General features: G+C 40.2%; 1 protein-coding gene across 2 annotated transcripts; it reads left to right on the top strand.

Moving 5' to 3' along the window:
• BAG3 (BAG cochaperone 3) lies at nt 1-26,217 on the top strand. 2 transcript variants are annotated; one of them, XM_032224863.1, is made up of 4 exons: nt 1-331; nt 20,139-20,486; nt 23,343-23,702; nt 24,901-26,217. In XM_032224863.1, the coding sequence occupies exons 1-4, from the start codon at nt 146-148 to the stop codon at nt 25,723-25,725; spliced, it is 1,719 nt and encodes a 572-aa protein (XP_032080754.1). In that variant the 5' UTR covers nt 1-145; the 3' UTR covers nt 25,726-26,217. The 2 variants fall into 2 exon arrangements, with proteins under 2 accessions (XP_032080754.1, XP_032080755.1); XM_032224864.1 differs by having other exon boundaries at nt 4-331; nt 23,346-23,702.
• Nucleotides 26,218-26,658: the final 441 nt, after the last annotated feature.

The raw sequence follows: 26,658 nt of genomic DNA, 5'->3' as shown, positions 1-26,658 counted from the left end.
GTCTCCTCCCTCTGGATAAAGGTGCCCGGCCGGCGAGAGCTGCCTCGCTTAACTCCAGCGGGTGACCTAAGCGGCGGCTGGCAATTTCTTCCCGCGTTGTCTCCAGCCTCTTTGCGCCTCGCCTCCTTCTCTCTCGCGCGTAGCGATGAGCGCAGCGGCTCAGTCTCCCACGCGGATGCAGGTGGAGGCCGGAGGCGGCGGCGAGCGGGAGCCTTTGCCTCCGGGCTGGGAGGTGAAGATAGACCCTCAGACCGGCTGGCCTTTCTTTGTGGATCATAACAGCCGCACCACCACCTGGAACGACCCGCGCCTACAGGAGGATCGCCTGAAGGTACCCGCCACGCGTTACGCTGGTTTTTCTTGGCGTGGGAAAGCCGGGCTTAGTTGGCACCGTGGAGTGGAAAGGGGGGGGGGGTTGATTGAAGACGCGGAGCCCTCGCTCTTCGGCTCCTGTCCTACCGTCTCATTAAGACGTGGAGCCAAGGTAAAGGTCGGGTAATTCGGGCTTGTGTCCTTCCCGCGACTGAGAATCTCCATAGACGTCCTTCCCGTGACTTTTAATAGTTTGTCCCGCTTGCTGCGCTCCATAGCTCGCGTGCATGTTGGGGATGAGAGAGAAAGATTCACGGGATACGGTAGTTTCTGTGGGAAGGGGAGAAGGGACGCGTGTTCCTTGCAATCCTAGTTTTGGGAAGGTCAAGCGGAAAGCCGACTCGTCTTCTCTCGGACGCCCAGCGCTCTTGGGGCTAAAGGACAAGGCGCACTATTTCCGCTCTCCAGACTTGGGTGTGTGTGTGTACGTGAGGAGGGACGTTCCTTTCGTCGAGCGGCCCGGGTGGGGTGGGGTGGGGGGTGGGGGACGGCCCGTGTCGGGCGCGAGAGTTTTCCTCAGTATATGGCATTGTTGTGGTGACTTCAGAGATAAAAGTTGAAAGGCCTTCAGTTGGGGGGGGGGGAGAGGCAGGGGAAACGGGGGAGGTGGGAACGGCGGGGGTGGGTTGAGTGGGTGGGCTCTGCTCCGCCTGCAACTCCCGGGTGGCGCCGTTTGAAGGACAGGAGCCGAGTATACTTCCCCGGGGCGCTGGGAGCAATAAGATGCAGCGGGGCAGTGCCAGGAAAAGTCTGTCCTCGCTGCCTTTCCAACCCCCACCCCCCCCACCCGACTACATGGCTATGCAGTGAGGCTAAGAGCTGGCTTTTGTCTCTGACGCACTGCAGTCGTTCCCCCCCGCCCCCTCCACCCGTTTTTGTGCGCTAAATCATTTGATACTTCGCCGTTGCGGACGTTTATTTAAAGTTGGCGAAGTCCAATCTCGATCTGTAAAGAGGCGAACGCAATTAGCCTGGCTGTACTACAAAGACGACGAAAGTTTCGCCTCCCCTTCCAACAGTACGGTTTTCATAGACTTGTCTGGGTATAAATAATGAGGGCTCGGTTTAGGTTGCTATCCTTAATGTTAATTTTTTTTTTGTAGATATCAGTTTTTCAAGTGGTTTTTATGATCTGGATTCTAAGACATCCTGGGCAAAGTTTCCTTACAAAGATTCCTTTTCTGATTTCCAAAGGAAAGGTAGAAAAAGGAGGATACTTCTTAAAATACTTCAGGGTTGCACCCTTGCCTTCTTTAAAATTCTTGTTTTTTTTCCTGTTAACTGTTTTTTTTTTGGAACATAAATTGTTCCATTTCTGCCAAAAATGCTTATTGGTTATATAACAATCCAATGATTAGATGAAGGAGAAAATCAACCACCAAATGCAAAATAATGATTAGATTTTAAAATAATTGCTTGTATTCATTTTAGAGCAGTGATGGGTACGACATATATGTCCAAGATGACACGCCACGCCATTTTGGGTGACACGCCAGCAGTCACCAACATCCAAGTATGACTGTTAAAAGCACAACTGCAATAATGTCTTTGTTCTTCTTGAACTTCATTTTTGTAATTATTGGGGAAAAAATTGTATAATACATAGAACCACATGATTGGACTCTATATTTTTTTTAAAATTAATTGTTTCTCCTCTGTTGCGGGGGAGGGGCTGTGACATGCCAGAGAATCAAGCTAGGCATTTTCTGAATTTTTGACATGCTGAGCCCAAAAGGTTTTCCATGACTGCTTTAGAGGTAACATATTTTGCATAATTCATCTATAGTTCTTTTGGAGAAAACATTCCTAATATATTTTGCTACTCTGTAGAACAGTGTTTCTCAACCTTGGCAACTTGAAGATGTCTGGACTTCAACTCCCAGAATTCCCCAGCCAGCATTCGCTGGCTGGGGAATTCTGGGAGTTGAAGTCCAGACATCTTCAAGTTGCCAAGGTTGAGAAACACTGCGTAGAATCTTCCTATCCCAAAATATTTTGCTGAAAATATGGCATTCTCGCTAATCTGTATAAAGTAGCTTAATTGAAGTGTCTTCCTCACTCCCTCATCAAGCTGCCTTGTAACTGCATTTTTCTTCCAGATCCTCATAATAGCTGAATAGGTGACTTGAGCAGTTCTAGTTGTAAAATTTCCCCTTTTTTCCAATATAGTTTTGGCTGTGTATATGGTCTGACATACTATAAAGTGCTAATGGTTGTTGAAATAGTTAGGAGTTGGAATCTACCTAGTTCATCCCTATAGACTGCAATTGGCATGGTTTCCCTTCTCTTAAACCCTGGGACCTTCAGTGCATAGCCATTTGTCTTGGGGGGGTACTAGAGAGATCTGACCCTTAATTTCTAGGAGGCATCTACTTGAAAAATTCCTAACTGGAGCTTATAAACTGGAGTTTTATCAGGTTTGGGGAAAACTTTCTATAAACATGGGTATTATGCTATTCTGATAAAGTAATGGGCCTTTAAAAAAAACCAAGGTTGCTTGTAATCCATAAAATCAATTTAAACTTAGTTCTGCCAGTTGGGTACGCTAGTTCTGTCTCCATTAGGTTCATCACACATTTTATGTTCCTTCAAAAAAAAGAAAAGATCAAAAACACAGATCTGGCTGTGTGTGTGCGGGGGAGGGGGGAGGGAGAGACACTTTACCTGCTCCTGCTTTTTTATTTATTTTTTTATATCATTACATGCCCTCTGTGGCTTTGTACCTGATACTTCTGGATGCTGCCACAAGATTAGAACTAGTTTCCTTGGTCACATTCTTCAAGCACTTTCATTCTATTGCTACTTCTCCCTTTACCTCTTACTACTTCTCTATGTCATCTCTCAGGGCATTTGTGGGCATTGGGTTTAGAAGATGTGGACTGCGTTGAGAAATAACTTGATAGAAGGCAGGTCACAAAAAACATAAGCACTGAAAGTACTATCTTCCTCTTCATCCCATGCACCCATCCATCCTGGTAATTTAACAGTGGCGAAACCTGCCATTGTAAGCATCTGTCTAGACTTGCCCCACCCCGCATAGGTAAGAGTGATAGGTGGCTGTTTTCTGCTGGTGTGTAGGGAAGAAATGGAATTTGGGGAATCTCATTCTTTGACTTGTCCTGTCCTGAGTACAGAAGGATAACATCTTTGTCTTCCTATCTTCATAAGCACAGAATAGGAAGTAGCATGGGGGGAAACACAATTTATGCAGACATATGTCTCTGCCAACTATCTATATATTAGGTGGGGGTCTCCAATCCCTACCAGTCTGTGGCCCGCCAGGAACCGGGTCACACAAGCAAGCAAAGCCTCATCCATCCATGTGCGGGATCCAGGTAGCATGAGAAACCATGCCCTCCTGGTCTGCAGAAAAAACTGCCCTCTGCAGAATTGGTCCCTGGCGCCCCAAAGGTTGGGGGGGGGGGGGCTCTGCTGCATTAGGCATCTTTTTCCTATCTGATTTAGGGGACCTAAATGAAGTCTTGTAATACAAAGAATTGTATCCACAAATGTCAAATAGTTTAGAATTCAGGACAATTCCCTCTTCAGCATCTTGCCTGAGGGAAACATCATCATCTCCCTAATGGTAGGGTTGGCCCTGGCAGATCTTCAAAATTTTAATTAAGGGTACTTAAATGTCTTGCCTGAACTAAACCGACAGCTAATAACTTTAGTTGCAAAGAAAGGTTCTAGATGTTCTGGAAAAGAGCTTCCTGTCTGAATATTAAATGTAGCACAGTGTTGATAACTGGAAAGATAGAACAGCAAAATATAACCATTATTCTTTAAAATAATTTAGAATGAATGTCACTTTCTAAATGGGCTCCTTGGTTCTCTCTGAGCTTGGTTGTTTTCTTGCAGATGTTTCATTACCTAAACTAGGTAACTTCATCAGTGCTAGTGAGGAGTGGAGTTTGCTCTCAGATTATATTCTAGTGGCTTGTTTGGCAGATCCTGGTTTGGAATATTGTTTTCTTGAATGTTGGTCTGATGTTGAAGTTAATCTATGGTCATTTGAGGGCTGATTGCTGGCGGAAAGGTGCCTAGGTGTTTTTATTCCCTTTTTGGCATTGTTTATAGATATTTTTTATGTCTAATTTGTCAGCATGCCAGACTTTTAGAAATTCCCTAGCCATGATATTATTTTTTTGGATTTGGCTTGGTCTAGGGTGGTCACAATTTCCCAATTGAAACTATGGTTTAAGTCTGTCCATATATTACGAAAGTAAAAGAGTTTTAAGAACATGTCTTCTGACTGCCACTTGGCTTTCATGGATGTGTTCTGCCTGTTTGTCCTATGTAATGCTTGTTGCAGTCATTACACTGTATGTTGCAGATGACTCTGTTTCTTCTTCTGGGGCTGCTGAGTTTTTTATTTACTTAAAATGTTTTGAAGGGCTTTAGATGGCCTGTGTGTTACGCTGATTCCATATAATAGTCTGTTGGTGGTTTTGGTAGAAAATCTTGAAAAGTAAGAACAGCTAATATATTCCTGTCATTTGTATACATTAAAATTGCTGTTAAATTGCAAATTAACTATAGTTTAAGTGATATAAATCTTAATTTATTTAAAACAAATGTTAACATGATGTTAACATGATAAAACATGATAAAAAATTGGGCCTCTTGCCTAATTAAAAAAAAACTTTATAGATGTAGTACTTTTTTTAGGTTAATCAAAATGTCAATTTCAAGTTTTGGATTTAAAAAAAATTATTCCTCAGGCAAAAAATGTTAAAGCCATGAAAAACATTACAGTGGAATTAACACTGTTTATAAGAACCTTTCCTGCACCTGCTGAATTCTGGCATTAACTGTTTTGCCTTGCAGAATCTTGAAAGCTAGCAACGTTTTTGGCAGCATTACAAAGATTTTAGTTGTGGGAAGTTGTGATTTTGACCTCTTTTTTTTTGCAGGTTATCATAGCTATCATTGCTTATCATGTAATGTAATTTAACTCAAACGGTCACCAATCAGTTGACACCAAGTCATATGTAATGGTTCTATTTAGCACTAGTCTCACATTGTTTTCCAAAGTATAATATGGACTGGTCCTAAAATATGAAAAGTGTCAAAAGCAGCACATTGTAAAAGATCTCTTGCAGCCACATTTATAGAAGATCCTCCAGTCCAGAGGTATTCAACACTTGGCAACTTTAAGACTTGTGAAGTCCACAAGCCTTAAAATTGCCAAGTTTGGGGATGCCTGCTCCAGTCCTTGAATTGAGCATGTAGGATAAATTGCTCTGCCCCGATGGTTGAACCTTTGGGTGGACAGGTGGTGGTGGGAGTGTCTTTACACTCCTTAAATAAATAATTAAATAGTTTGTTTTAGTCTAAGGACCCAAGAAACTATTAATGCAAGACAAGTTAAGATATAATGGATGAGTAGGTTCTCTGACTTTATTTCTCCTCTCACTGAAAGTCAGCAGCTAGCATGAAAATCAGCAACTGTACAGAGTGATCTGCTTAACATAGCAGAAATGAGGGAGAGGTAAATTAGTGCCGGGCATTGAGAGCTTAGCCACTTTTCAAGTTTTGCATATTGCACACATTTCGTTCATCTGAACAGTCCGGTTGGGCTGTTTCTGAACCTCAATCTTGTATTGGCTTCTAATCGATAGATTGTCATAAGAATATGGGATAAAGTGGCATTGAGTTCACCCAGCCCATCGGTAGAAAATGCTGTGCATCCAATTTAAGTAAAGCCACTGTGTTCAATAATTGTGTTTCCTTCCTCCCCCCATTGCTTTGTACAGTTTCTTACTTAGACCAGACATGTCTGAATGTTTGTCTACGAATTTAAGTTATATAAAGATCCATAAGTGTTAGAAAAAGAGGAGTGTATACATCTCTTACAATACAAGAATCCAGATAAATTCACCTTACTGTAGTAGATGAAATAGTAATTTCTATTTTATTTTCATTTTCTTTTAAAATACATGTCTAGATCTTCTAAAGAAAAGCCTTCCAGCATATTGCATTCAGTTGGATATTATTCAAATGTTTGTTTCTTCCCAACTCTTTATGGTGAGATTTAAAACATGCCAGTGTCTGCCCTTTTTGATTCCATTCATGTAGACTTGTTTAGTATAACTATTTCTCTCTGCTAGTTCAGTTGTATATATTTTGTTATCCTTGCAGTAAGAGATTTAATTTGATTAAAGGGTTCAGTACTTGGTAAATCTACACCTGTAGACCTGGTAAAATTTGGTAAATCTGTTCCACAAGAAACCTTTGCTTTTCAACAACTCTTCCTTTCATATAATATAAGGCAGTATCCATAAACTGTTCAAGTTTAAATGCTTTCCTCATTGTTGTGTTTTATGCATTGTCTTTTCTCCATCCTAAGCCAATTCTGGACATCTTATTGCGGCAAACGTTTGTTTCAAATATCACAATGGGCCTGAGATCTATACTTTATACTATATTATGCTGATGTGTAAAGTTTAGACATTATGATAGGTTTTGAGAGATCGAGATCTTAGAATGGAAGAATGGCTATGAGCCAGTTATTCTTTCTCTGTCCAACCTGTCTCACATATGATTGTTAATAGAGATACAATTGGAGGAGTATTATATATTTTCTCTACAGCTGTTGGAAGAACGGTGGAACATAAATCCATAAGCACCCTTGGGAAGAGATGTTTGAGCTATAGGTAGTCCTCAACTTGCAACCACATTTATGTCCCAAATTTCTGCTGCTAAGCGAGACAGTTGTTAAATGAGTTTACTTCATTTTGCAACCTTTTTTTTTTTTACTACGGCTGCTAAGTAAATCATATGGTTGTTAAGTAAATCTGACTATTGACTTTACTTAGTGGGGCCAGCTCGTAAGGTTGCAAATGGTGATCCCATGAATCTGAGACAGTGCAACTGTCATAAATAAATCTGAGCTGCCAAGACTCTGAAATTTGATCACATGAGCATGGGGATGGTGCAATAATCATAAGTGTGGAAAAATGGTCATAAGGCACATTTTTCAGTGCCATTGTAACTTCAAATGGACACTAACGAATGGTTGCAATTTTAGGACTACCGGTAATTGATTTGCACCCTGGCATTATAAGATTATTACAGGTAGTCCTTGACTTACGATCACAATTGAGCCTAAAGTTTCTAAACTTTAAAGTTTCTAAAGTTTATTAAGAGCCGAGGTGGCGCAGTGGTTAAATGCAGCACTGCAGGCTACTTCAGCTGACTGCAGTTCAGCAGTTCGGCTGTTCAAATCTCACCGGCTCAAGGTTGACTCAGCCTTCCATCCTTCCCAGGTGGGTGAAACGAGGACCCAGACTGTGGGGGCGATATGCTGACTCTGTAAACCACTTAGAGAGGGCTGAAAGCCCTATGAAGCGGTATATAAGTCTAACTGCTATTGCTATTGCTCTTCTGTTGCTCAGTGAGATATTTGTTAAGTGAGTTTTGCCCCATTTTACTACTTTTCTTGCCACAGCTGTTAAGTGAATCACCACACTTGTTAAATTAATAACACAGTTGTTAAGTGAATGTGGCTTCCCCATTTGCTTGTTGAGAAGGTCCCAAAAGGTGATCATATAGCAATAGCAATAGCAGTTAGACTTATATACCGCTTCATAGGGCTTTCAGCCCTCTCTAAGCAGTTTACAGAGTCAGCATATCGCCCCCACAATCTGGGTCCTCGTTTCACCCACCTCGGAAGGATGGAAGGCTGAGTCAACCCTGAGCCGGTGAGATTTGAACCGCCGAACTGCTGAACTGCAGTCAGCTGAAGTAGCCTGAAGTGCTGCATTTAACCACTGCGCCACCTCGGCTCATATGACCCTGGGACAGTGCAACCTGCATAAATACGAGTCAGTTGCCAAGCGGCTGAATTTTGATCACATGACCATGGGGATGATATAATGGTTGTAGGTGTGAAAAACAGTTTTCAGTGATGTAACTCTGAACAGTCACTAAAAAAAACTGTTGTAAGTCGAGGACTACCTGCATTGTGATTTGTATAACATTGAAATTATATATAGACCCACTGTTTCGCTTTCAAGAGTACACATGATGCATCTTTATTTACAAGCTTCATAAATAATGCACATCTGTGTATCTCTTCAACTAAAAAGTTCTTTGTGGTACTCCTTAATAGATTTTTTTTAAACGACTTACTTTTAAGTTTAGTAAGATCAGGCAATGATACAAGTGCTCTTTATTGCAGCTTTCATCACCTTCTGATGCAGTCTTTGAGTCCAGTTTCCATTTATAGGCACGGAGGGTATATGGCTTCACATGCTTTAGAAAGTTCAGGGCCAGTGCTAGTAGGATCTTGCCTCCCTGCAGGATTGAATTCTGTTTTGATTATTTAAATGAAACTAATCAGAGGAAAGTGCATAGTTTTTCAGAATGCCTTACAGCCTCGTCCTGTCATTGCCAGAATGCACTCATTGCAGTGTTTAAAGGGCAAAAAATAAAATAAAAAATATCACTAATTTGTGTAAATTCAGATGGATACAAAATTAATGGATTTAAATAAAAGTGATGCAGAAACAATTCCATAAAGTTAATAGCATGAAATAAGAAGATTAATAAATAAAAATTGAGTTTCTTGAAGTGTTTTTAAGAAAATCTGATAGAATTCTCCAATCTGCATATTTAAGCATTTAAATATGGTGAGACAGTATAAAACAACAGCTTAGCCATAATAAAAAAACAAGTGTACAGAACTGAAAGTACAAAACCCCCCACAAATTTTAAACAAGTTGGATAGTTTCTACTAGGAGAGAAAAGCGTGTTACGACAGGTTATGCCAGGTTACACCTGCTACTGGTTCAGCTGGGAGTTGGACTACCCTTTCTTCCTCTCCTCCTGTTCTGGTTATCTGTTCCATTTGTTTATATAAACAAAACCTAAGCCAGGAAAATAGTTCATATTTAGTGCATGAGGCAATGGGATGAGAGAAAAACGGGTCTAGATATTGCAGTAACATTGGGAAGGTTCAGCTCAGAAACCCTCAGCTTTTCAAGGTACTTATATGTTTGAATAATTGGTATTCTGTAATCTGCACTCTCAGTATTACCAGCGCTGTGCTTTTTCACACAGACACAGACACACACAGGCCTCAACTTACAACCACAACTTAGACCAGAATTTCTGTTGCTAAGTGATGAGATCAAAAACCAGGATGCCATGTGACTGCATAGCTTAGTGATGGCAATCCTGGCATTCCTTGTTGTCCGGACACATGGATTGTTAAGCAGGAAGCAGAGGGAGTCCCAGGTAAGAGCACAGAGGTGTCGCAGTGGGGAATGGGGGAAGCCCATCGCCCACCACATGTGAGTTGGGGGCTGTTGCAGTGCGTGATGCAATCTCATGGGAGGGCAGGGAAAGGGTGTGGGGTACAGGTGCGTGAGCACAGGAGTGCTGGGAAAAGAGCATGCGATGTGTCGAGGACCTCTTGGTGTGTCACAGCTCTGGGGCTGCAAGAAGTACAGTACAATAGCAATAGCAATAGCAGTTAGACTTAAATACCGCTTCATAGGGCTTTCAGCCCTCTCTAAGCGGTTTACAGAGTCAGCATATCGCCCCCAACAACAATCCGGGTCCTCATTTTACCCACCTCGGAAGGATAGAAGGCTGAGTCCATAGCCGTAGCCATCCATGGAAGTGTTTTAGCTGCCCCAGCCTGGTCCGACAGCTTTACACTATAGACCCCCGGAACTGCCGTGGAAACTCACCATGCTAAAGAACGTATTGACAATGCAGCACAAATCTGCCATGCTGCGGGAAACATAAACAACACGGCACAAAATTGCAGCCCAGCGCAGCCTGCCCCTCGCTACACCCTGCCCTGCTCCACCCCAGCTGATGTTCACCATCTTCTTGCTTTTTCTGCTGAAGGGGCTTTTCTCCCCTGGCTCCTTCATGACGCAGCTTCTGGCTACATGAGGTATCTTCTCCAAGTGTTGTGAGAATGGGTATATACCATTGAGGATGGCAGGCCCTCCATTCTCACGAAGCTTCGGAAGACCGCCAAAGCTTTTTGAAGGCTTTCCAAGCGCCACGAGAATGGGGCGTGCTGTTTGGCTAATTGTGCGTGAGATTTGAAGAACACGTTGAACAGTCTACAGAAGAAAGCCTGGTGCAGCCAGCACCTTCCTGGCATAGGCTCAGGCCGGGCACGCCTTGTCAAATGGGATAAAGATGGTAAAGGTCAGCTGAGCGCAGCAGGGCCCATGGAGTGCAGGGTGGCAGGAACACCCGGGTCTTTACATTGTGGAGCTGGATGGACTGGCTGTGATGTAGGACTTGAGGTGGCATTTCCCAGTGGCAGTGGTCGCCCTAGGGCTGAAGTAGAGGCTTGGAGGCAGTAGCAGGTGGCTGAGCCTTCTGAAGGCTTCGGATCTCTACATCAGCACCAGCCCTGCTGCTGTTCCTGAGGAATGCCACCTACAAGCCAGGGTGGCCAGAAGGACATAGATGTAGGGAAGAGAAGCAGGTGGTGGGTATTGAAATGCCCTTGCAGTCATAAGTGTGGGTGTTTTGCCAAGTGTTTGAATTTTGATTATGTGACAATGGGGGTTCTGTAATGGCCATTAACTTCAAGGACCAGTTTAATTCACTGATTTCAGCACCCTCATAAATTCAAGTAGTTTCAGATTTTTTATTTTCATATTATAGAGCCGAGGTGGCGCAGTGGTTAGAGTGCAGTACTGCAGGCCACTTCAGCTGACTGCTAACTGCAGTTTGGCGGTTCAAATCTCACCAGGCTCAAGGTTGACTCAGCCTTCCATCCTTCCTAGGTGGGTAAAATGAGGAACCAGACTGTGGGGGCGATATGCTGACTCTGTAAACTGCTTAGAGAGGGCTGAAAGCCCTATGAAGCGGTATATAAGTCGAACTGCTATCTATTTTACAACTTTTTCCTGTGAAATCATATGAAGGATTTTGCTTTCTGCCTTGCATAATTTGTGCTGGAGGCACTTAGTTTATCCACAGTACTGATGACCTCACAATAGCAACCCTATACTCTTTTTTTTTTAACAAGCTATTTCTTGTAATTCTGCTCTAGCAAGTCTAGCATATTTTGTTTATCTAACATGCATCTCTTCAGTTTATTCTTTTATCACTAGGCCTTAGGCAGATACCTTTATAAAATGGATAGGAATAGGCTCAATCCTGACTTCATTTATATATACAAAACACACAGAAATGCTGGAAAGGGGTGGTGGAGAGTCCTAGCAAATTCTTAAAACAACCTTTTGGTGAAGGTGATACTTTTATATTTTGGGGAGGGCTAAGAGCCAAAGAGGATAAGGGCAAGAATATAAAGTGAGTAAGGCTTTGTCACACGTGAGCAGGCCTGGAATATTTATTTGTCTATTACCAATAACCTTGGTAATTTCTTTTTTAAACGTCTTTGGATTTACATTTACAGTTCTACTTAAGAATGACAAGAAACTGTACTACTGATTTTGGGGAACAGAGGAATTTTCAAAAGTGCCAAAAAAGGGAGTTATCACAAAAACAACAGACACACACACACACCTATCCCCATGCCTCAGATTGCCTGTATTTGTGAGGCCTGATTATTTCCGAGGTTAATGAACAGGCCTGTACAAAAAAAGGTGACAAAGCCCAAGATAATCACACATAAGGAATATATTAAATGTGTTGTGTTCTAGCTTCTCCGCAATACCAGTGTAAATAGATTTACGTTCAAAAGAAGCTAAATATGGTAATAACATCAAATTGAGTAAAGTAGCACCAGAAGATTTGAAAAAGAATGTGCTACAAATTATAAGAGATCAAAGTAAGAAATATGTGATTCTCATCCAAGAGTGAATGGGACTATCAAGAGTTGGAAGTCTTCTGCATCATGGGTGGAAAAAGAGGTGAAGAAGGGGCCTTCCCTAATGTCTCAGGCTGTAAAGGAGATAGTGAGAGATTGGCAGGAGATTCGAACTTTCAGATTTGCAAGATTAATTAAGTCTTCCCAGGCAGACCAGATGGGAAACACAACCAGATGAGCTAATTCTACTTTATTGTAAGGCTGCATTAATAGAAGCTTGCAGGTTTAAACATACGAATATACCAACGTATCCTTTAAAGCTTGAGAAGCTTGAGGAAGGGTGGGGTCCCTTCTATGCCTCTTTTCTATGCCCATTATGCAGCTGCCGGGGGATATGCCCTCTCAGATCTGGCCTTTCCCAAGGCAGCATTTCTTTGCCCCATCTCTCAAAGTCTTTCTTGCATTCCATTTCAGATACACTTTAAATTTCAACAATAGCAGTAATAATATCCTTCCTTTATTTTGTACAACTCAAAGCAGTCTACATAATGCTCTTTCCTCCTTTCCCCCATGACAGCAACCCCATGTAGTGGCTTGTTGGGGTGAGAGTAATTGGCCAGTTATCAGCCAGTTTGCATACCAAAAGGAGGACTAAGATTTACTGCCTCTTAGTCTCTAGTCTAGCCCTTTAATACCCTACTGGCTTTTGAATGTGTTTGGTTGTTCTTTAATTGCTCTCTAATGCCAAATTTCTACCATGTTTCCATGAAAAAACGAGGTCTTATTTTCTTTCGACCCCCGAAATAGGAATAGCTGTGGTAATATAGTTCATGGGCAAACCACGGGAACGTTACAAATAGCAATAGCAATAGCAGTTCAACTTATATACCGCTTCATAGGGCTTTCAGCCCTCTCTAAGCGGTTTACAGAGTCAGCATATTGCCCCCACAGTCTGGGTCCTCATTTCACCCACCTCGGAAGGATGGAAGGCTGAGTCAACCTTGAGCCGGTGAGATTTGAACCGCTGAACTGCAGTTAGCAGTCAGCTGAAGTGGCCTGCAGTACTGCACTCTAACCACTGCGCCACCTCGGCTCCTTCAAATAAACACTTGGCCTTATTTTCGGGGAGGTCTTATTATTTTCAAGGTGCAGGAGGCGGCGAGCATGGTCAACTTATGGCTGCTGCTGTGTTGCAATATTTTTGGGGGAGGGCTTATTTTTGGGGGAGGGCATATTTTAGCACTTGTGCTCAAAAGCCCAATTGGGCTTATTACCTGGGGATGTCTTATTTTGGGGGAAACAGGGCAATATACTTTGATTTTGGCAAAACAATTTGCCAAAATTATTTCACGTTGCCTGGTGAATGAATGCCTACTATTCATTTTTGCAATCCTATTTTAAAAAATAATTTGTACTTTAAAGTTGAAACCACAGGAAATATTTTTTTCATTTTTTTCCTCCCATATTCTGATCTGCATATGCAAGGCCAGTATTTTTTAGGAAGAGTGAATTCCAATTTTCTAGTCTAAAACTAAGTACCACATTTAGAATCCAGAGAACCTTGGTTAATAAATTAGCTTAATGAGTTCTTGCTCACATCTTAGATCTGAGGGCGATCTGGCTGTGACATCTGCCACCCCATTGATCGCCAGGGTTGATTTGGCTGATCTGGCTGGCTAGGCGGGTGTCCCCTTCATCCCTCACCGCTCCATGTGGGTCCCTCCAGCGCTCAGTGGAAGAGGACGACCATCCCAGATAGAAGGAGTGTACCGATCTTCGGTCAAGGGTATACGATAGCTGTGCTCCCCTGCTAGAACCTCCAAACAAGCTCAAGGAAATAGTCATAGTTTACGCATGTAAAGTATGCCATATTATTCCAGGCTCTTTTCATTCTCACATCAATTATAATATTCCTTACATGAAAAGAAAAGCTAGAAGAGAACAAGAAAATACAGTGTACAAGTCCTTGTGGCAAAATGAGATCCCCCTCTCATTTGCTACTATTTTTCTGCTTTAGTGTTTTCTGTTGTATTGTGCTGCCAACTGCTCTACAGAGTTACACATGGTAGCTACTGTACAACAGCTGCCCTCCTGACCCACAGCAGTAATTGCCCATCCACCAGCTGATGGGAGTTGTATTCATCTGGAAGGCAACAAATCGCAAAGAAATCAGAGTAACTCAATGGATTTATTTTTTTTCAAGATCCCAAATGCTTATTGTTATCTAAATTATAATCGGTTTCCTGAGTTGGAATGCACACACACACAAACAAGATAGAAAAGCATATAAACTTCTCATTTAGCAACCACAATTCATTTCTTGAATCAAAAGCTACCTGGTCGCTAAGCAAAGTTCTCTCAGAGGGCAAACTAGGCATTAATATCACTCTTGTATGTGTTGTTTGTCACAGAAATTTGGGCCTAACTTTTTTTCTTAAATATTCAGCAGCATCAAAATATGAAAATTCTACATAATAATAATAATAATAATAATAATCATCATCATCATCATCCTCTGATGATGCCAAATGCAGACTTTGCAAAGAAGCTGACGAAACTGTTGATCACATACTCAGCTGCTGTAAAAAAATCGCGCAGACTGATTATAAATTGCGGCACAATTCAGTAGCACAAATGATCCATTGGAATTTGTGCAAAAATTATAATATTAAAACAGCAAAAAACTGGTGGGAACATCAGCCTGAAAAAGTCACAGAAAATCAGATGGTCAAGATCTTGTGGGATTTCCGTATACAAACCGACAAAATACTGGCGCATAATACACCAGACATCACACTGGTTGAGAAAAATAAGGTCACAATCATAGACATCGCAATACCAGGTGATAGCAGGGTCGCCGAGAAGGAACATGAAAAAATCGCAAAATACCAGGACTTAAAAATCGAAATTCAACGACTATGGCACAAACCAGCAGTGGTAATTCCAGTGGTAATTGGCACACTGGGTGCTATTCCAAAAGCACTGGAATTACATTTAAAACAGTTAAAAATTGACAAAATCACCATCAGTCAAATGCAAAAAGCTGCACTGCTTGGATCTGCACGCATATTACGAAAATACGTTACGACGTCCTAGGCCCCTGGATGGGGCCCGACTAGTAACCAATGCCAAATCCGGCGAAACAACTGGCCGCTGTGATACAATTGTACAATAATAATAATAATAATAATAATAATAATAATAATAATAATAATAATAAAGCTTGACATGGTATCAAATTATACAATGTGATGGTACAATTGTCACTTGCTCCATTTCCATGGTGCCGAGGTGGCGCAGTGGTTAAATGCAGCACTGCAGGCTACTTCAGCTGACTGCAGTTCGGCTGTTCAAATCTCACCAGGCTCAAGGTTGACTCAGCCTTCCATCCTTCCGAGGTGGGTAAAATGAGGACCCGGATTGTTGTTGGGGTCAATATGCTGACTCTGTAAACCGCTTAGAGAGGGCTGAAAGCTCTATGAAGTCTAACTATTGCTGATATACTGTAAATTCATAGTAATTGGAAGTTGGTATTCTGAGGAAGATTTTGGATTGATATCATTGCTGTAGGTGTGGGGGCTATGGGTTTTTATTTTGAGGGTTTTTAATATCGAAAGCAGGCAGATGTCCACCTTGTGCTAGTTGGGCAACCATATTAATTTGCTTATATGGTATTTATTTATTAAACTTTGCATTATTGAACAATATTTTGTGAGCAAGAGCAGTAGTTGCTATCTGATCTCACTGGAAGATTCATTTAGAATGTGATTCCCAAAATAGAATTACCACTGCAGGAAGAGCTTCATTAGAGGACTTAGAAGAGGAATCTTTTGCATAAAGTTCTGTTTCTATCCTGTTCACAGTCTAAGTATCATATTACAAACTTACTTAAGCTTTTAACTTTTATCTTCCATTCTTTCTGACTTTTTTCTTTTGATCTACCCACCCTTCCTTCCAAACTTCACCCCACACTTTCGCATAACTGCAGCTGATAAATCCTTACTTTGATATTAAATGGATCCATCTGTTTCTTTTGCCAATGGCGTTCTTTAAATAGCATTAAAAAGAACATTGTCCCCTGTTTGTGTCCTGTTCATTTTAGTTTTGAAATATTTTTATGCTGTTAATTTTATCAAGGACTATTCTAGCCAATTTTTCTTTTTCAAGTATGACACATAAAATATAAACATTTTTTTAAAAAAAATTCCTGATGTTTGCAAGTTTTTGTTTGGTTTTTCTTTCCATATCTTCCCCTATCTGTTTGAGAATATGATGGTACCAGAAATGAAATTTCAAAAGAAACTGCAAAAGAGAGGATTAATAATTTTGTGTTCATTTACCTCTCTGTTCCCAAAACATTCATGTAAATCAGTGTTTCTCAACCTTGGCAACTTGAAGATGTCCGGACTTCAACTCCCAGAATTCCCCAGCCAGCATTCGCTGGCTGGGGAATTCTGGGAGTTGAAGTCCAGACATCTTCAAGTTGCCAAGGTTGAGAAACACTGATGTAAATGTTTTCTTCCATTATGGCTTATGTTTAGTGAAACGAATTTGTAGAAATTATGACTGTGTTTAATGTTGGTCTATCTTCCAGACCAGTACCCTACAGATTTGTGAGATTTGTTATTGTCTTCCATAATCCCTAGCAAACACACTTATTTTTACCTTCTATTAAACAAAACTGTTATTGTCTTCCATTTTTTACTGAATTTGTTACTGTCTTCCATAATCCTTAGCAAACACAACTGTTAATCTTGATCTGAATGTGACTAAGTTGGAGAAGAGTATGCTAGTTTAAATGCTTAAAACAGGATTATAGCTAATACCATATTTTTAGGAATATAAAACGGTCCAAAGTATAAGATGCACCTAGGTTTTGGGGAGGAAAACAAGGGGAAAATATCTGCCCCAGACAATATACACTGTTTGTAGTGTTACATTTCAGACTATACTTGTACAGATGCTGTTAAAATTGATCTGCTTTCTGGAAGTATAGTTATTCTCTGCTATTTAAAAGAAGGTACAATAGCACTGGGCCTCTGCAGATCAAGCATTTATTTTAAAAAAGTCTTCATTTTGTTAAGTTGTCTAGAACAATAATAAAGCAGTCTTTAAAAAGTAAGTCTAATAATTTGAACATTCTATAGGCATTTATAGTTACTGACTTACCTCCCTGCAGCAAACAGCCTGATTACCTCTGCCTCCCTGCAATTTGCCTTGTGGAGCAAACAGCAAGTTTCACTTTCAGTTTCTCCTGATCATCAGCTGTTTCAGGCTGCAGGGATTGCTATAGCCTATTGCAGCCTCCCACAAGCCCCCCCCCTTTGCTGTAACAAGGTAAATTGTAGGGAGACAGAGGCCAAAGGATTGGGGTAGGTGGGGCTACATTCAGTGTATAAGACGCACCCAAGTTTTCACCCTCTTTTAGGGGGGGAAAAGGTGCGTCTTATACTCTGAAAAATACGGTACTTTTTAATTAATGTCAAAAGCATTAAGCCAGGTGTGTCAAACTGGTGGCCCCCCAGGCCAGATACATCACACGCAGGTCATGGCCACCCCAGCTCGGCAAAGGCAAAAAACATCGCAATACATCATGATTGGGTTTGGCACGTCTGCATCAAGCAATTAGTAACAATTTGTTGTAGTCAACTATCAATTCTACCAATGTTTTGTAATGTTTCTAGTATTCTTCCATCTGATCCATTCTCCTCCCTCTCTCCCTCTACTTTTCTGGTTCTTTGGGGAAAAAAAACTTTTGAAGATTGTTTGCTTCCAGTCTAACAGAGATTTGTTTAGTTCTTTGTGAAACATTCACTGATTAAAATCAGTTACAATTAATCCAGAAGAGTATAGTTTATTGGTTTATTGGAAAGGAGACTTAATAATGGTGTAGGTAGGAGGCTACAAGGTAGTCCTTGACTTATAACTATTCATTTAGTGACCGTTCAATGTTACAATGCCATTGAAAAAAGGGACTTATGACTGTTTTTCACACTTCTGACCATTGCATCACCCTCATATCACATGATAAAAATTCAGATGTTCGGCAATTGACTCATATTTATGACAATTGCTGAGGTCGTGATCACCTTTTGTGACCTTCTGACGAACAGTCAATGGGGAAGCCAGATTCACTTAACTGTGTTATTTACTTAACAAATTCAGGATTCACTTAACAACTCTGGCAAGAAAGGTCATAAAATGGGGCAAAAATCAACGAATGTTTCACTTAGCAACAAATTGTGGGCTCACTTGCAGTTGTAAGTTGAGGACTACCTGTAGTCATATGTGTGAGTCAACCATTTTGGGCTACTGTTGTTTGTCAGGACTTTGCCTTTCTCTTTGTTTCCAGTCTTTGTCCATTTTTTGGTAAAGGTTTGGGTGAATCTTCATCTTCAAGTTAAAAATTATTGCTGCAGTTAGATGGAGCTTCCAAGGCACTAGAAGTAATAATTGCTGCCTTAGTGCTATTGCAACTTCATACTTTTTCATAAGCCAGAGGAGAACATGCAATTTTGAGTTAATGTTGGGATGTGACAAATGGTTTCCTGTATTTTAAATGCACAACAGCTCGGAAGGTCATCCATTTCATCTGCAAATTAAAACAGAATTGTGTTGTAGTTTCCTGTATGTCCCCTTGATATCTTGTAATGCTGTAATTTCGAGCCCAATCTTGAGGAATTGAGTGGTAGATAGAGCTTCAGTTCGGAAAGAAACAATCAATCCCCTTGGCTGGTAGAACACAGAGATTTATTTTAGAGTTATTGGAAGCTGATGGACAGTAATTCAGATAGTTATATGTTCTAGCTTGGCTTGGAGATTCAAAAAATTAATTCTAGAATCTTTCTAGGCAAGATTTTGTTTCTTGAGTATAAATTTAAACTTTACAAAATAATGAAAACAGCTATAATATAATAAGGATACTCTATTGCTTGTCTGAAGTGTTTTAGCACAATTTTCTGCCTTTTAAATGACTGCTGCAATGTATGAAGTCTTAAGACTGTAAATCACCCAGTTATTGCCTTCTAAACATCTTTCTCAAAATTGTATTAAAATACTGTAATCATTAATGTTAAATTAATATGGATAATAGATGTTATCCAGATGTTAATAGATGTTAATGTTAAATATGGATAATAGAGTAAAAACATACTTGTAATGGACCAGAAATTGTCGGTTGTATTTGGAATACCTGCCTTGAGCTATCATGAAACCCACCTGAAAAGCTATGAAATACGTTTTATCCTAATCACCTAATCTGCAATCACATAGCAATAGCAATAGCAGTTAGACTTATATACCGCTTCATAGGGCTTTCAGCCCTCTCTAAGCGGTTTACAGAGTCAGCATGTCGCCCCCCCCCCCCCCAGTCTGGGTCCTCATTTCACCCACCTCGGAAGGATGGAAGGCTGAGTCAACCTTGAGCCGATGAGATTAGAACCGCTGAACTGCAGATAACAGTCAGCTGAAGTGGCCTGCAGTACTGCACTCTAACCACTGCGCCACCTCTGCTCCTTCAAATAAACACTTGGCCTTATTTTCAGGGAGGTCTTATTATTTTCAAGGTGCAGGAGGCGGTGAGCATGGTCAGCTTATGGCTGCTGCTGTGTTGCAACATTTTTGGGGAGGGCTTATTTTGGGGGGAGGGCATATTTTAGCACATGTGCTCAAAAGCCCAATTGGGCTTTTGGGCACTCTAACCACTGCACCACCTCGGCTAGGTATATAGTAGGTATAGATGTTCAAGTCCACCCTTTGTCTAGAAGCTGATTGTATGACTTTGAGCCAGTCTCTCTCAGTCCAACTGATTCAAAAAACTGGGTTTTTTGTTGCTGAAAAAAATAAGAAGGAGCACTGTATAGGCTACTTTGAGCTTCCGAGGCCATAAATCAAACCAATGAACAAACACAATGTTTAGTCTCCTGCTGGAATTGCATAACTTAGAAATGGTATGCCTTGAATTTTAAAAATCTTAATTTCCAAATCTGCATTGTATAATCTGTTTGTCTAGGAAAGCACATCAGCAAATGGCCCATCTCGACATAGCGTGAATCAAGCCCAAATCCGAGATGGAAATGTGGGATATCCAAAGCTTCGGGCTGGTTATATTCCAATTCCAGTTGTACACGAAGGTGAAGAAAACAGACAGCATTACTCATACAATTCTGGCTATCAGCCTGGCATTCAGCGTGTCAAGGCAGAAACCATTCCTACCCAAGTTCGGGCCCCATCATCTCCAAGAGGAAGCTTTATCCGTTCACAGTCTCCAGCTAGAGGGTTTGCAGAAGCTGCCCAGACAGATAAGCCATGCGCACAACGTGCAACAACCCCAATCCAAATACAGTCCCCAGGATCTGAGGTGAGTTTACAGAAGTGCTGTGACAGGTTTTATGTTAAGAGTTGTTGCATTATGAGAATGATGATGTAATGGTCCTATTTCTTTCTCCTGCATATTGACTTTATACATCCTGTTATGCAAATGGATTTTGTTAATAGGTGTTGATTTGTAGTGTTGCAATTAAGATCACTTTTGAAGGAAGAGCATTGCACGTTATTATAAATGCAACACAAGCACACTTTCCCCAAATTATAGATGTGGTCCTTTGGGAGGTGCCTTTCCAGATTAGTTTGAACACTCACTTTGACAGTTAAAGCATCTGCAGACAGCATTTTGGTCTTATTTAGATCAGGTTCATTTTGTTGTTATTTTTTATTAGATTTATACAGATGACAACTTTAAAAAAATACTCAAAAGATTACAAAAACTCAGTAAAAATAAACAATGCAAAAAAGATAAAATTGCACACAATTTAAAAAAAAAACAGTTCAATAATCCTAGGATTGTAAAGATCCTGATCCTATTGACTTTCCATAAGGCCTGGATGATATAGTTCTTTCCTTGAGAGGAACTATATTATGAGATGAGATGAACCTGGAAATGAATGAATGAAAGATTTTGAAATAGTTGGTGAAATGGTTAGCCTTGGTTATTCCATTATCCTTTTGTTTTGTTGTTCTATTTTTTGGTTCTGGGTCTTGATCACTCAATCAATCAAATAATACATTGGGATCAAAAATATCTTGGCCCATGAATACCATGAAAAAGCAGGTTTGCAGTACTTTTCCAAAGCAAAGGAATCCCTTGCGCCTTGAATTGTAATCAGAAACCCACAGGTAACCAGTGCAGCTCATAGAACATAGATGCCACATGGGAATACCAAAATGCACCTTTAAATACTTGAGTAGTCATATGGCAGGAAAGACCCAACTATAACTAACTGTATAAATATAATTAATAAATAAAAAGGATTGTTTTATTTATGTATTTATTTATTAAATTTGTGTGCCACCCATCTCATCTAGAGAGATAATATTTTAATATTTCATCTGCCGCCTCTATCCAGGTACTGCTTACCAACCACTTGTTCAGCAATCTTTCAAGTTATGATGGGGTTGGACAAGGTGACTTGCAACTGTTCCTCAAAGTTGTGTCTGTTGCAATGCCCCCATATTACACAATCACAATCTGGCTCTTGGCAATAGTGTGCATTTACAATGGGCACAGTGTCCTGTGGTCACATAATTGCCGTTTTCGAGCTTCAAAGCTGGCTTCTGACAAGCAAAGTCAATGGGGAAGACAGCAGGAAATTGCAATTACAATTACATGATGTTAGACTTAATGATCTGCAGTGATGAATTTAACAGTCACAGCTAGAAGTGATGAATTGACATAATAAGTCAGGTTCACCGACAAATGCGCGCTCGACAAAAGCGCGGGGACAAAAGCATGAGTTCGAAATCGCGCTGAAGAATGAGGACAGAAGCGCGCCAACAACAGCACGCCGGCAAAAGCGCGCTCTTAACCTAACCTTAAAGGTAACCCTAAACCTAACCCTGAACCTAACCCTGAACCTAACCTTAAACCTAAACCTAACCCTTACCCTAACCCTTAACTGTAATGGCGCTTCTGTTGGCACTCTTTTGTTGGCGCGCCTTTGTGGTCGTGCTATCGACGTCGCGGTTTTATCGACATGGTTTTGTCGGCGCGCTGTTGTCGGGCACGCTTTTGTCGGGTCACGAATAAGTCATGAGTTTTTCATTTTACGATTGCTTTGCCAGTCTTCTCTAACTGCATTTGGTAAGTGAGGACTATCTGCATCTCATCAGTATGCAGATGGTGCTTTTAAGTATACACTTGTTAAATGTTTATATAGATGTTTGTGTAGAAGATACGAATGCTGTTAAATCCCATGATTTAACAAGAGATTGAGCAGAATTATACCCACCACTTTCTGGTGATGGTCTTCCAGGGACGAGTGGAACCATGGCAAAATTGTCATATCTCCTTTTAGTTGAGATATCCTCTGCAGAACGATACCATCCTGTCAGAAACATCTGAGAAATCCAAAGAATCAATAAAACATAACCCTGAATCTTTCTCCTGTTCACAGTGTAACCAAGGCAGCTTTATTATTCAAACCAGTTCTTAAACCCCTGGTTAAAATAGATGTTGAAAATTTGTTTTGTCAAGGAATGTCTGATGTGTCCAAGCACTACTTAAGAACCTTGCTCACAAAATGGATCCACAAAACAGACGACAAAGCTGTTCCAATTTTCTGGATCCACTGATATTACCTTTTCATAGTTAATTTCACTGAAGCCTTTTTTTTTATAAGGCTGGAATCAGTACTTTCAGGAGAAAGGAATTTGTTACCTACTAGATCCAACAGGACTTCCCCACCCTGCTTCTCATAAGAAGCTATGAGGGACAAAGTTTGAATGAACAGGTTGCTAAATTCTGTCAAACATTAAATTGTAGCATGATGCTTTAAATTATTCCATACTTAAAGCAATGCAATCTGCTGAGTCAAAATGTTCTCAGTCAATGATGTTAAATCACTTCCAACTTAATTAACCACCTAACAAATTGGATATATATTTATAAACAGTAGGAATATTTTTCTTAAGGAAGTTTTTTACTGATTAAAATATACTGTTAAGTAAATTGCTTCAGCATAGTGCTATGATTCTTGCTAATTTTAAATAATATTAAAACACTGGAAACAATGGTCTATCTCTAAACTTTTCAAAACAGCATAAATAAGATATTACTAAATAGTTGAGTTTAGCAATGTGATTAGAAACTAGCATCCTTATCTGAAATGTTTGTTTCTTGGAACATGGCAACTAAATCTGATAATCGCTTTTCCTCCAGCAGCCTCCATCTTCAGAATCGCCAACAATTTCCCCTCAGTCTTCCAGCAGGCATAGCTCAGGAAGTCATCAGCTCCCTCGAGGATATATACCCATCCCTGTGATCCATGAAGGAAATGTCCCAAGGCAGCCATCACAGGTCTATCATCAGGCACAGAAGATGCCTTGCCCAGTCCAGCCAAGTGACTACCAATCCCATCAGCCAGTGTACCATAAAATTCAAGTGGATGATTTGGATCAGAAGCCTCAGCGGGCTCAGTCTCCATTCAGAGGGATACAGCGAGGCTCAGCAAGTCGTGAAAGTTCACCTGGAAGAATTCAGTCCCCAACACCAATCAGAATACAGTCAGTCAAACCTCAAGTAAGTATAATCAACTTCTGCAATCCCCTCTTTAGCTCAGTGTTTCTCAACCTTGGCTACTTGAAGATGTCTGGACTTCAACTCCCAGAGTTCCCCAGCCAGCATTCGCTGGCTGGGGAATTCTGGGAGTTGAAGTCCAGACATCTTCAAGTGGCCAAGGTTGAGAAACACTGCTTTAGCTAACTATGTTGAAGTCATTACTCACATATAATATTAAAGAGTAGAGTAGTGACAAAGGCCGTAATCATTTCTTGACTAAGGAGTTTACATTAAAAATTAAAATTCCATTTGTATTGAAATTTATGGTTATCTCTGTACCATAATCATTGTACGAGTCTTTTCATTCTGCAAACTTTTGCATCCTGGCTTTGGAAGAATGAGGGGAATAAGAATAGGAATAATAAAGAGAATATTTGTGGTTACTTCTCTCCGTTCAAGAGAACCTTTTGAAAGTTGTAATAATAATCTTTTATTATTGAGGCCTAGGATTAAAGTAAGCCATCTTATACTGAGCCAGATATACTAGTCTGTATTGATTATTGTCAATCCTGATTGGTAGCGTTTTCCTAATGCTACATAAGAGATAATTGGATTTGAAATTAAGACTTCTGATATAAAGCATTTGATTTGATGTATAACTCTATTAAGTAGTAACCAGTATTTGAAGATTTCCAATATAGGACACATGTTACTGGTATTCTGTTTACTACAGATTTTTTCAGTTTGTTTTGTTCTGATTTTTTTTTCCAGCAACAGGATTTTTTGTGTGTTGCCTTTTCTCTTTGTTATTGCTTTTTTATCATGGAATGTTATTCTCAGAATTTTGGCTTGTTACTTTGGTTCACAATGTGTATATATACATAGTACCTCATACTGAATGATTTCCAAGATTCTGGAAATGTTGAGCTCAGCATTATAATTATTTCAGCATTATAATTATTTCTGAGTTTCAATCCCTGTACATGTTCTTAATTAATATGTTCTTAATTAATACATGTTCTTAATTAATACATGTTCTTAATATGTTGTCTTTGTCTCGTTCCCCCCTTTCCCTTGTCTTTTGTGAGCCACCCGGAGTCCTCCGGGAGTGGGCGGCATACAAGACAAATAAATAATAATAATAATAATAATAATAATAATAATAATAATAATAATTTGTGTTTCCTAATAATAAGCCGCTTGTTCTCCTCTTTCTCAGCAACAAGTGCCAACTGAAGAAGCACCACCACCTCTGCCCCCTGATACCAAGCTTAAAAACAAGGCTGGTTCACCTGCAACAGAAAGTCCTGTCCAAAGTATTCCCATTCAAGTCATGCGTGCAGATGTAGATACTAAGCCAGCCCAGCAGGTACCAATTTCTCCCATTCAAGTCATACGTCCAGATGTAGATACTAAGCCAGCCCAGCAGGTACCATTTCCTACAGTAGAACATGTTGATAACAAGATTCCATGCCCTGATAAAGCTGTTCCAATAGAAGAGAAATCTTTACCCCAGGAACATGAATCAGAGAAGACTTCGGAAGCAGGCGAGCCTCAGAAACACCCAGGGGTCTTGAAGGTTGAAGCTATTCTAAATAGGGTACAAATCCTAGAGCATGAAGTTTATTCCTTTCAAGGAAAGAAAAACGACAAAAAGTACCGGTGGATAGAAGAATACTTGACCAAAGAGCTCTTAGCCTTGGACTCTGTGGACCCCGAGGGTCGTGCAGATGTTCGGCAGGCCAGGAGAGATGGTGTAAGAAAAGTCCAGAATATATTGGAAAGACTTGAACAGAAAGCAGAGGATGTTCCAGAGACCACTCAAGGAGATGAATGTCAGCCATCTTTCCATGAAAGTAGTCCACTGTCACTGGAAAAAATGGAGATTGAGCCTACGGTGGAAAATCTTGCTAAGGATATAAATAATGAAAATGTCAAGGAGCAAATCAAAATAGAAATGGAACAACCTGGATCTAAAGAAGAAGACGTTGTCTCAAATCTTGCTAAAGAAAGTTGCACAGCTAAAACTGCGGCTGAACCATAAAGAGAGGCAACACTTAGTCCTTGGACTCCTTAAATTAAATGTGTGTTAAGCAAATTTTAACTTGCATGCATTTCTAGAGCTTTGCACCAGTTGGTTTTTTAATCAACAGCTTGGATCACGGAAAACAGTTGGGGGGCAGAAATGGGTGCATAAAAATAATGTTTAGCTTATATTCTGTATCTTGCTCAAATAATGTGTTTGAAAAATATCTTGTAAAATGATTGCTTTCAATTCAACACAATGAGTGAAAAATGTTTTGTCAATTTTAGTTAGCAGAATTACTTTCATAAAACCATTACCTATGTACATCTAAATAAGATATCCTTTTTAAAAACAGACACTCTTAGGGGAAATGTTTTCACTATTAGGCACTTTAATGATGTCTGGAAAGTGTGTTAAGAAATTATAGGGATATTTATATGTACTGTATTGAGAACTTCAGTGCTATATTTTAAATGAGAAAAGAAATAAAACAGACTGTAAGAAGCCTGATGAACCTGTGTGGTTAATAAATGAGAAAGATGGCTGTATATTATTTGTTTGCTTCTAAAATAAATATTCCTTTGTAAATGAATACTTACAAGGGCTCTCTAGTAAGTTCATGATTTTTTAAATTTACATATAGTGAATACTGAACTAATTGAAAGGTTCAAGTGGACATGTAAAATATTCAACAATCTCAACACCAGTTGCACTAAAAATACAGAAATATATACAAGGAGCTACTTTTCCATTCAATAGGTTGAACCATATTTCAGCCAAATTATACCCAGCCTAATTAAATATGGTAAGTGAGGGGAGAAAGTATTAAGCTGGAATATTGCCTACTTTTACCTCCGTAGAATAGAATATATACAATACAATAGAGTTGGAAGGAATCTTGGAGGTCTTCTAGTCCAACGCCCTGCCTAGGCAGGAAACCTTATACCATTT

This window comes from Thamnophis elegans, chromosome 10, assembly GCF_009769535.1.
Source record: "Thamnophis elegans isolate rThaEle1 chromosome 10, rThaEle1.pri, whole genome shotgun sequence".
Classification (NCBI taxonomy): domain Eukaryota; kingdom Metazoa; phylum Chordata; class Lepidosauria; order Squamata; family Colubridae; genus Thamnophis; species Thamnophis elegans.
This window is presented reverse-complemented; position numbering and strand designations above follow the sequence as displayed.

What these genes read in the sequence shown, in the direction of transcription:
- BAG3 (XM_032224863.1), top strand. Translation starts at nt 146, where the DNA reads ATGAGCGCAGCGGCTCAGTCTCCCACGCGGATGCAGGTGGAGGCCGGA. An exon ending in TACAGGAGGATCGCCTGAAG is followed by an intron (nt 332 to 20,138) that starts GTACCCGCCACG and finishes CTGTTTGTCTAG; the next exon opens with GAAAGCACATCAGCAAATGG. An exon ending in TACAGTCAGTCAAACCTCAA is followed by an intron (nt 23,703 to 24,900) that starts GTAAGTATAATC and finishes CCTCTTTCTCAG; the next exon opens with CAACAAGTGCCAACTGAAGA.